This window comes from Papilio polytes, unplaced genomic scaffold (genome assembly GCF_000836215.1).
Source record: "Papilio polytes unplaced genomic scaffold, Ppol_1.0 DF821289.1, whole genome shotgun sequence".
NCBI lineage: Eukaryota > Metazoa > Arthropoda > Insecta > Lepidoptera > Papilionidae > Papilio > Papilio polytes.
Genome location: NW_013527915.1, coordinates 5,986,371 through 5,998,483, shown reverse-complemented (window position 1 = coordinate 5,998,483; position 12,113 = coordinate 5,986,371). Strand labels below are relative to the sequence as shown.

The window sequence follows — 12,113 nt, the reverse complement described above, 5'->3', positions numbered from 1 at the left end:
GCAACTCCGTCCGCGTGTAATAAAAAAAAACAAAAGTGAGTAGCCTATGTGTTCTTTCACATTATTTTCTACATTTATGTCAGATTCAAACTCTAACGAACATTCATCCATACAATCATCCATATAAACTTTTGCATTTATAATATTAAAATAAGTATGAAGTATGATTAGTATGATGTATCGATAGATCACTTTTTCATATAGCGTGTACAAAAGTGCTTTTTAACCTTTGACTACCTATATTTTTTTACCTCTTTTAGGCTTTGTCGCTGTACATATTGCATAGTCATTAAAGGGGTTTTTCATGAAACTATGTATATTGAATACTGTCTATTTTCATGTTTTTCTTTTGAGCAAAATAAATTAAAAACATTGTAGACTGGAGGTAAAAAATTCTATTGATTAAGATTTTAGTAACGATTTGTTATCGCCTGATTTTTTTTATATCGAACTTTAGCCTAGATATGTCATATTCAGGATATGAGCCATAAGATTGTTGCTACCTTAAACTGAATTAAACTATACATACACTTGGAACCTGTTGTTTAGTTAAACAACCATGTCAGTATTATATAGGGATCAAAGAATCCGTATGGAAATAAATGTTTTATACAGGTCTTTCGGCAGTGGAAACTAACGGTAAGAAAATAGTCTGAATTGTCATAATTTACGTAATCTCTACATTCGACGTGTTTTTATCCGTTGTAGTGGGTGCTAGAGCTGCAGCTAATAGCGGGTGTACGACCTCCCGTTGTCGCTGTCATGACATTACGAAGTTGTTCTCGACCTGCTAAAACGCTAACTGGCCGTTGTTCTCTAGTACCAGAGACATTTTTTTTAAAATAACTTTAGTGTAATTGTTGTATATAATTATTTCGTCTGGTTGTCAGCTTACATTGAATTTTGTTTAATAAACTCATTTGGCAATAACGGTGGAATTTATTGATTTATTATTCTGATCAACGTCTGAAATGAATTAACAGTTTTCGATTCGTCGTGTTCTACCTATTTACAGTTTCAAAGGGTAACCCCTATTTCCATTTGCAGAATTTAAGGAACTAACATTTTCCACGTTACGTTAAAAAGTGAAGATTTTTTTCCCATCAAACTGCATCATAATTAAACATATGTAGATGAGGCGGGGCAACGTCCGCCAGGGTCGACAGTCACAGTAATGCAATCAACGTTGCTCTTTGTTGACTGGACGAGTAGTTTTTCTCACACAACGAACAATTTATTGCGAACCTCACTCAAGCCGCTAACTAATTTATATCTTATCACATTATCAAAGAGGTATTGCGCGCCAACGTAGTATATCCACACTCATAATATGATTACTTGTCACTTCGAATATGTGTCAGCTCTTATCTTAATACTGAGGGAAAATGAAGCTAATTTTCTTGGTCACTAAATGTCGTGTCACAATAAAAATCAATAAAACTATACTAATATTATAAAAAAGATTTGTATTAAAAAAAACTGAAAAACTACTGGACTGATTTCAAAAATTCTTGCACCATTAAAAAGCTACGTTATGACTCACTCAGTAGCGAGTAACAGCTCAACAATAATTTAAGACTGTACATAAGTTTTGTCTGTGTAAAGTAAAATCGATATTGGCATTTTATCATAGAATTATTTAACAATACATCAAAGGAACTATCAATTATATAAAAAGTTTTGATTTGATTACAATCTTATCGGATTGCCGAGCCCATTGTAATAATTTCCGATAAAGAATTATCCGTTATGTCTACTGGAAGGACGATAGAAAAAATAATGGAACAAATTTCTCATATCCCTCGTTATCAATACAGTATATTATCGTACAATATATTTATTTTCACGATAACAAACTGCAAACGATGTTATAAAAATTAATCGCAAACCACAATGTCTATGGGTAATTACTGCACCTTATTTTCTTGAGTTTTGGTAAACACTTGACTTGGTTCGTTTTTTAATATGTTAAATTAGTAAATGTTTATATCCTTGAACTAGTTTGCGGACAGCAACTGCACATGGCCGCACATTATCTAGGATACCATCACCACACAATTTAAACAGAAGATAACATGAGATAAAATGGATTTTTGATGTATTCCATTCAACTTGTGTATGCTAGAATAAGTGTATTGTATTAAAGATTTTGCAGTACCTGGAATTTAATAAAAAAAACACTGTAAGTGAAAATAATAATTAAAAAAAGTTGACTGCGACGAATGATGGTTTATTTATTTAATTACTGAACTAAGTAAAACAATTCATAAAAGAGATACATTGTAATAAACGAAACGAAGAGTAGAAATATCTTTGATCATGCAACTAACTTAAATAAACGAAATAAACAATCTAGGTCAATAATAACAAAGTGTGTGAAAATAGACTGTGGGTAAATCGTGATTAACTATCGAGTTTAAGTTTGTAAGAATAAATCAATTGATGTGGAGGCGATGGAAGCAACAGGCCACACGTGTCGCCGCTAACTGGGCCGAGCTGCACTCAATCAATAGCACGTACTGAGTAAACAAATTATACTAGCTTCCAAACTGACGAGCCTCACTTTCATAGATTAAATAAAAAATACGCCACTTGCTCACACCCAGTCTAAATAGTAAACAGAGCAGTAATGCGAATTTTCTGCTACAACATTAAGTATCAATTGCTTCTTATTCATACATTTTTTACCGTTTTATCCAGCTTGTTCTGCTACCAACATTAAGTACTCTGAAAGGAAATGCTGCTGGCTATTGCTTTAGCGCACAGGATTAGATATTATATTTAAATAACCTTAATAACCTTGACATGCAACGGCAGTCTCGTCCATACAGGGTAGTTTTAGTTTATCAAGATTAAATCGCGGTCTTCTAAAATACCCTGGTGTATAGTGTGCGAGACAGCCGAAAGGGTTAAGTCCCTTAAATCCGACAAAATCTACGTGATATGTCACAATGAACACATTTAAGAACCCTGAAAGATACGCATGGGGATAGGTATTTGTATAACCTTAACTAATTTTCCCAAGAGCAGGAAATCGCTCAATTATTCACGAACTCAGATAAACTACGAAAACGTTAAAAGTTTTTTTTATACGTGTGCTTTTCACTTCTTCCTGATTATTTTTTGTTGATATTCATCAATTTTATATTAAGCGATTCTAACTTTTGTGGCATTTATTATGGATTTATAGTTTACTGGTTACAAATACGTTGTGTTATCTGAAGTTGTGTTAAGCTGATTTCGCATTGCCATTTCAATGAGGTCTCTAAAAATATTTTGTTAGTGTTGTGCTTTTAAGAAATGTCGCACATTGGTAAACTTATGATAAATTAGTGTTGTGTTGAGTCCGGCATCTTAAAGTAACACTACTTGACCCAAATTGAATGACGTGATATCTAATTGACGCCACTTTTTGTGCCTTGAGTTGCAATGACTCACAATACACATTCGGAATGCAGACCGTCAACGAATGTTTCATGACAAATGGAATGGAAAAAGGAATTTCGCTTATATCAATGAAATATTTGTACGAATTGAATTGCATTGTCTATAAATGTTGTTTATATTTCAACACAAGAAATGCAATACCAATACGTTTGCCAAGAACTGTTGATTAAAGTTTAATTAGAATTTATGGCGTGAAAGGGGCTTCGTGTGCGAACGGATCAAATACCGGATGACGTCACCTTCGACGACTTAAGCTTAGGTCATGACATTTTTTAAAAGTGTATAGCAATTTATTTCATATTCTTAAAGTAGAGACACGTGTACAGAATCAAGAGACCAAGTAAGGATATTCGATCACACTGATTTTTCAATTTTATTAGAGTATATAAAATATAGTGAATAGTATTTTCCCGAATATTTATACTAAAACAATAAAGTACACCTAAAATTTGTCCAAATTCAACAAAAAAGCTCAAATCTTTTTATTTAAATGTGACTCAAACACGTTACTTTCCAGCCAGGTTTTGTAAATTGTTATCTTTAAATAAGTCAAATAACCCGAATAGCAATTAAACAGTTATTGATTGAATTATGTGAATTGCTACAGTCGTAGAAGTTGCAAAGTTTGTGCGCGCTCCTTGTTTGAAAGCTTCGTGGAAGTGCGGTTTAACAGCCAGGTAGACGGTGCCAGCCCGTGTTGCCTTTGCGACACGGGAAACTTCCACTTTAAAGCTCTCTTTGCAAAAGCAGACGTATACACTTTGCATATTTTTAAATAATATTCATTTTGAAAGCATATTAGCGAAATATTTCTGGTATATTGCTTTGGAAAATGTTTCCTAGTGATACATGTGTTTTGTTTACATTCTTATAGCATTAAACAAATAAACTGAATAATCCTATCCGACTATTGCATTTTAGACAAATGTAACAATGTAAATTTCATGTTCAATGCCGCTGCATGCAAGAGTAATGTATAGGTGCCTTAATACCGAAAACAAATGATAATATATTCATTTATACATCGAGAAAGAATGTGTCTCGGATGACTAGAATGCTACCTCACTGCTAAACTATAGTCACTTCATTCTATTTCATTAATAGCGTGTTATCGTCTTATTTCAGCACAAACGCAGCCGCCGCGGTTCAACATGCAACCCTCGTCCTTAAATAGCATAGTACGAGAAGGCACGTCCAAGATATTGCAATGCTCCGCAGTCGGTAAGCAACTAATCTGCTTTAAATTTTAAGTTGTTTTACATTAAGATGTAGTGTTTTTTTTAAATTAATCTTTAATCAATGTAAAATAGTGTCTAAAACACGTATCTTACATTTTTGTTCATGGGTATACGGATGTCATTTCTTTAGGAATACCGCAGCCGATGTACAGGTGGTTAAAAAACGGCGTACCTCTGAGTGAGTACTCGACGGACATCTTCTACAAGATTCACAACACGCAACGGCAAGACGCGGGCGCCTACCAGTGCATAGCCAAAAATGACGTCGGTGCTATCTTCAGCGAAAAGAACAATATTGTTGTCGCATGTAAGTTTTTTTTTTCATTATTATGATGTCTAGATGGTATTATATGTAAGTAATGACTTCTACGATATATCAGGTTAAAATATTTCTTTACAAATACTATATATCTAACTTAATTTCTGTCTAAATCTCACAGTATTTTTCTTTATTTCTATCATTTAAAACAGAAGATATAAATATGTTTGCGCATGTTCACTATTTTACCTAAACAAAAAATAACCATCCGTGAAACGCGCTCTATTGCTATTCTCACTATTCGGACTTTATGTTGGACTATTAAAAGTTAATAGCCAGGTCATTTTATTTATTGCCTGTGAACGACCTGGCTGCAGGGGCCGCCCGATTGTGTGCTCCATATAACGCTAAAGGTAACTCCAGAATATTCTTATTCTATTTATTTGTTCATCTTTACACATACAAGATTAATTATTCTTTCGATAACGTACGTACTTTTAATTACTTTGTAATTTTTCACAAGTTGTCATGATGCACGCAACGCATTTGAAGACAATTGATTTCAGGTCATGGTGATGCATTGTCTTCCAATCTTTTGTGTTAATAATCAAAGTGTGTGGCTATACCTATAAGCTATAAAGTAGCGTAGACATGATTTATTATTGATTCCCCATTAAACCAAGTTCTACTTTAATAGAAGTGACTGTTCTTTGTAAAATATCTAAAAACTTTACTCTTGTAAAATGTTTCCTCTTTCAATTAATCAGTTGGCATGGCGAAAGCCTATAGCTACATGACTAGTGACTTTCGCCTTGACAATATCCACATTGTAATAATCTGGGAAATCGTCGCTCGCAAAGAACTATTCATTGTTAGTCACAACTGAGTTAAGAAACTCTTAGACCTTCGGTTACCTTGATTACGTTATCTGAAAAGAATATTACTTACAAAATAACCTTTTATCGCAAATCGTTAATTTTACCGTATTTTACAAACAAAGAAATATCATTTCATTTTACGTTAGAAGCAGGCAAATTATAAATACTTAATGCCCGTATGATTTCATAGTCTATTACATCCGCATGTCGAGAATTGTCTGTGGAATTAATAACTCGCATCAGACGCAATTACGATTCATTTAAATAAACTTTCTTCAATGTGAATAAACATTCTTTAATCTTACTTTGTCGGTAATAGTTAAATTAAAATAGCATACTCTAACCATTGTGACAAAACCCAAAGCCAGTTTAATAATTTAATGTTATTATTTCTAGATATGGGTGTGTTCGAAAGCAAGATAGTACAAGAAGTGGCAGTTGACTCGGGTAAGGCTGCTATTTTAGATTTCCCCCACATTGACTCAGAACCACCTCCTTCAGTTAACTGGCAGGACGAGAATGGTGAGCTGAGATATGACCAAAAATATGCCGTAACCGATGACCACAAGCTTGTTATACTGTGTGCTTCAAAAAACGACGAGAGGTCTTATAGGTGAGTGTTTCTTTAACATTTAATTAACAGGCATTTCTGAATTATTTAAAAGTAAGTGCTGTTATTTATATGCATTAGTTAAAATAGAAACTTATGTGTATTTTAGGGCCCAAGCTTTTAACACCCAATCTGGTAAAGTAGAAAATAGTCCATACATAAAACTGAACGTCCTTGGAGATGATACCAAAGAAATAGCTCCAGAAATAATTATAAAACCAAAAGACACAAAGATAATAAAGGGCCAAGAGTACAGGAATCTATATTGCATCGCAAACGCAAGGCCATTGCATGAATTAGAGACGTTATGGTTCAAAGATGGCGTCTTAATTGACATTGCTGGCATTACTTATGACTTGAACGACCAGTGGAACAGGACCCTCAGTCTCATATCGGCTAACTTGACTCATACTGGCCAGTATACATGTCAAGCTAGATTAAAAAGTGGTGGATTCGCAACGGTGACTGCATCGGCTACAGTCACTGTGTTCGAGAAACCCACCATGTTGTCGTCTTTGAAGTCGGAGACTTATGGCGAATTCGGGAATACTGTAGTCTTAGAATGTAACGTGGAAGGTATACCATTACCTAGTATCACGTGGTACAAAGATGCAAAAAAAATAGCAAGCGTTGGTGCCGAGGTAGGGGAGACCGACAATGGTGACGTAGATGACGGCGGAGGCAGGTACCGAGTAGAATTGGACCGATCGCTTATCATAAACGATCTAAAAATGGAGGACATGGGAATATACCAATGCATTGCGAGCAATGAAGCCGGGGAAGCGTCCATAAACACTTGGCTGAAGATCAAAAGTAAGTTTTCTAAAATCTTTTCGAATTTTTCCATTTAATGTTACCTACCTGAACAACCCGGCAAAAAAGAAATTACATATTTAGGAGGAACGACAAGTAAGATCACTTTTGTTGTACTTCCTTCGACAACATGAAGTTTTTCATGACTTGCTCTTTCCTATTTTAAAGATTTCTTTAAAATTCTGTATAAAGTTAGGTGATCAAGATATGTAGGTAACGTTGCCTACGGAATAATAACAAGTCAAATATATTTCGAGGAATTGTTTTATAAATTGTAAATAATAAGGTGTGTTTAGCATACAGTGGTTAATTAACATTTTGGTATGATGGTGCAGCGCGGGACAATAGACGCGCGGCGCGAAGTCACATGAAGTTGATAAGAATGAGGACTGGTGACAAAAAGACAAAGTCTTTTCGTTTTGATACTGGCAGTAAGATAAATCGAATGATTTTATAGCATATTTTAATTGCAATTACGCTTCTGAAGCACAAATATTGTTTTTGTGTTTTGTTAAGACACATTTATTTCAAAAGCTGTTTATGGTTAATTTATAATCGTTTTTGCTTATAGTGTAGTATAATCATTTTTAGATAAAGTTAAAATATATTTATTATTGCAACGTTTTTTTTTTGTCACGTTTTTAGCATGTTAAGGCACTTATGATGTTTATTCTTAGACTTAACGTAACGTTAATAGTTTTCATTTTCAAGTCTGTTTATAATAGAAATGTTTTGATGGTGTGTACTAAAAGTTGTCAGTTTTAAATTCAAAAGTTATTTCTTAAAATGAAAACTTACATATAAAATTACAAAAAGCAGTTACAACGTTGTACATCTCCATAAGGCACATCAAAATTATTCAGATTGGCAGCAAGACATGTTGCCCTTCCCAAGCGGGGAGTACTGAAAAATTGATCAGCTCGCCCCGAAACTACGACATCCTAAGATTTGAAGGACACCTGCGAAGCTTAAGAGCCCCGTAAATAAACCCCACACAGTTTACGACTTGCTCGAGCAACCGGCTCGTGTTACCAATATCTGTGCACTTATCAAAAGTACTCTGTCTATTTAATAAGATATCTCGCGAACTATTTGATAATTCGTAAACAATACCCACTTCTTTGACAAGGAATGTGCACGTACATACATCATAAATTAAATTTCTTTGCAAATACTTAACAATAATAATTCTTTATTTCAAGTCCAGTCATAGCTCATAAAGTTGTTAGGAATTTAGTAATGAAAATTGTTTATCCTATTAATCACCTTTCTAAACCTTCATTTTTTTCACAGTACATGTACTTTCATTTTATTTCCAACTGAAATGTTGTTTAATTTTACTTACGCAGTTGAGCAATATTGACTTTTTTGTGTTCGCATTGTGGTGACTCAGCTATATGCAAAAGACGTCATTCGGTTTCCTACGTCTCAATACCGTGTGCACTCGCCTCTCTTGTAATTCAATTAACCTATTTCTATTCTATTCTGTTCATATGAATTATAATATCTGTTACAGAGTTATATAACAAAGTGTTCGTGTTTAAATGCTATATGTAGCAAGAACACATAAAATACTTTTAATTCAACGAGAATTACAGGAACTCGTTCAATTTTACTTCCCTTGCTTCGATGTAGCATCAATAAAATTTTTACTCGCCTCTAACTCAAGTGAAGCTAATGAAATCAAATTATTCATAGTACCGAAACAACTCTACACTTGTTTATGTTTTGACGAAACCGACGAGATAAAACAGAACCAAGTTATTTTTTTAATTTGCTTTGATGCAATATGTTACCTAGGATTAGTTTTTAAATATTATAGAAGCACATTTTTTAGATCAAATTACGTTTTGTATGCATGTTGTATAACTTTGTGAACACAATCACGTTAGAATACTAATTTTAGGCGATAGGTAAAGGTAACTTAGTGTATAGAGTAGCGCTCGAGTTAACAGCAATGTGTGGCTTGTAGCGTCCCCGCCAGTAATGCAGAGCGCGCCTGCCAACCTGACCGTGCTGGACGGCAAGGACGCCACCATCAGCTGCCGGGCCATCGGCGCACCCACGCCTAACGTCACCTGGTACTTCAACGGTAAGTTTCACTGGTACACGAAGGCATGGTCACTTGAACAACCCCTCAGTGTACATTCATCACACTAAATCTACACTTATGTTGGCCCTTAGTCTTCATAAAGTAAGACATCATAAACAATTGAGGGCAATTACCCTTAGTTGGTGATTGTTCTCTACTTTACCCCGTGTCGAAACTTTTTCCTGTCGTACATCTCTTATGATTTTACTAAGCGATTCTTTAGTTCGTCAGACCAAGCTGAAGGTGTTCGAAATGTACGTATTTATGATTTTTTACCCTTTTTAAGATAAGGGTTATTACACACATATATAAGACTGATAGTTTATGATAGTTCAGCTTGTTGTTGGGGACAGGTGGGATTTTCAGCTAAGTAGATAATGCACAGACATTTTAATGCGATGCAATGTTAAATAAGCACTCGAGCTCCTCGTAAAAATATGAAGTTTATGCTTTTATTACAAGCGATAATGTTTTATTTAGAACTTTGCCTACTTTATTACTTTAGAAATGCTTTCACTACATTTTTGTTGTAAAAAAACTTTTACAAAAATACTGAGTTCGTTAAAAAATAAAGTTATATTGTACAAATAAAGATGTATTATAGTATAGCAAAGTTGAACTTATTATAGTTTTGTTGTAAATAGTATTTATCTGAATTTTTTATAGTGTGTTATGGTATGGTATGGTATAGAGAGCTTTTTAAGGTTGAAAATAGTGAAATAAAATACTTGAAAATACTTAAATCTTTATTGATATAATTTTTCCAAATAAGTCTGATAAAACTGAATCTTTACATAGTTATTAAAATCCGATGCGACGATATTCATTTTTATATAACTTTCCTTCAAACACCATTCATCATAATATCTATTCTTAGTTGAAGCATGTTTACGTTACCGTGCATTTGCATGTGTTTATTTTTTCTAATATTTCGACTTCCAGATTCTCTTATAATCAAGTTGTCGGGGCGGCTGCAGGCGCTGGATGAAGGAGACCTGTTGATTACGAGCACGACGACTGCTGATAGCGGCAAGTACACCTGCATTCGGGCCAACGATGCAGGCAACGTCTCCGGCGAGGCATTCCTCACTGTACTAGGTAAATAAAAAAATTCAAAAGTTTTTTTGTAATGCACGAAGAAATCATATTTAAAAACTGATTTTTGTATCCTATCAATAAAGATGATGAAGATTTGCGTAAAACCGACATCAAAAAGAAAATAATGTAATTTCACATTATTACAGAATCTTAAGTATATAACGTAGGGTATAAAGTTAGCTATAAAATATCTGATTCCATTATGTTATTGGCATCTGCCCTTGGATTAAATGGCGCGGCTGCCATTAATTTTATGAGTTGAGTCCAATATGACCGATACTCTACCTGTTTCCTCAATTTAATAACAATTATTTTGCAAGGTCACAGTGAAAATGCATTTTAGAAGATTGTTTTAAGTAATTTGCTAATAACTTAAAAATCGACGGTGCAGTGTTTAAACTTGTAATATACAGCTCAAGGTTCTATTCCCGTAGTGTACGCTAAGTTTTTAGATTGTTATATCCAAGGATGAGAAGCATAATGAGTAAAATTGCACGAATCTGCGAAGAGATTAAAAAAAATGTACTGGGACCTTTATTACCATGAGAAAGGAGTTAATTACAATCGGCTTTAATTTTATTTGTGCGTGTGCAGTGCGGACACAAATAATAGCACCGCCTGTGGACACACGCGTTCTGCTGGGGCATACCGCCACGCTGCAGTGCCGCGTCTCCAGCGACCCTAACGTCAAGTATAACATCGACTGGTTCCACAACAATCAGTAAGTTATTTATACTATACATACAATATTACTAGTCTTATTATTCAGCAATTGTTAGAAAAATTGTAAATGTTGTCATAATATTTAATACAAAACAAAGTCTGTTTACTCCATATAGAAACACTACAAAAGATATTCATTTACGTCGATTGCGTCAAAAAAAAAACATCAATATTGTTCGAACACGGAAGCCGACCCTCCGCCGTGAAACCCAACACTTCCGACAATCGCTGTGTAAAAGTATTGTTACGCCGACATTGTCTCTAATGATGGCAATTTTCAAAAGTGTGGTAAAAATAAACGTTTTGTATAAGAAAAGGATGTCACGGCTGTTTACCGTGCGATGAAAAAAGTATAGCATCAATTAGATAAAATACACGTTTAACGACACAATGATTGTGTCGTAATCACAGCGTAAACTTTACCATCACGGCGCTGTAAATACGTACTAAAGATTTTTCACAGACGTGACGTGCACTGACCCATAGACCTTTTTGTCAGGATATAGCTTTTGTTGAATTACTATTTTGAGAAACATTTACAAAAGAACAACAAAGAAAACAAACTTTAACATTTCACTCAATACTTGCTTTTCGCATTTTTAGCATCATCATCGACTTGTCTTTGTCTCTACGGAGGGTCGGTACAGTATGCTGCTCTTCATCATAACTGAACTCAATCCCTTCTTAAGCGTATCTTCGACAAAATCCATTCGTACTTTCTTCATTCTTCCTCTACAAAGGTACATTCATCAAGCTACAAAGGTCGCCATCCATATTCAATTACATTTTAAGCGATCTTAATTTATCGTGCATCGCCATCTACATTGATATTAGTAAGAGCATCAGCTCTTATACATAAGTATAACGAAAAATCCAGTAATAGTTGCAATTTCCAAAATGCTAGGCCGATGACGGCGGGTTCGCGCGTGTGGATAACGGGCGAGGGCGCGCTGCA

General features: G+C 34.5%; 1 protein-coding gene across 1 annotated transcript in view; it reads left to right on the top strand.

Annotated features, from left to right (window-relative positions):
* LOC106109162 (protein sidekick-like) overlaps positions 1 to 12,113 on the top strand; it is a 37,267-nt gene that overhangs the window by 17,164 nt on the left and 7,990 nt on the right. Inside the window, exons 2-9 of the mRNA XM_013290567.1 lie at positions 4,573 to 4,668; positions 4,816 to 4,992; positions 6,219 to 6,435; positions 6,542 to 7,245; positions 9,218 to 9,337; positions 10,280 to 10,435; positions 11,030 to 11,156; positions 12,063 to 12,110. Coding sequence (XP_013146021.1) covers positions 4,573 to 4,668; positions 4,816 to 4,992; positions 6,219 to 6,435; positions 6,542 to 7,245; positions 9,218 to 9,337; positions 10,280 to 10,435; positions 11,030 to 11,156; positions 12,063 to 12,110 — 1,645 coding nt within the window. The remainder of the gene's footprint in view (positions 1 to 4,572; positions 4,669 to 4,815; positions 4,993 to 6,218; positions 6,436 to 6,541; positions 7,246 to 9,217; positions 9,338 to 10,279; positions 10,436 to 11,029; positions 11,157 to 12,062; positions 12,111 to 12,113) is intronic.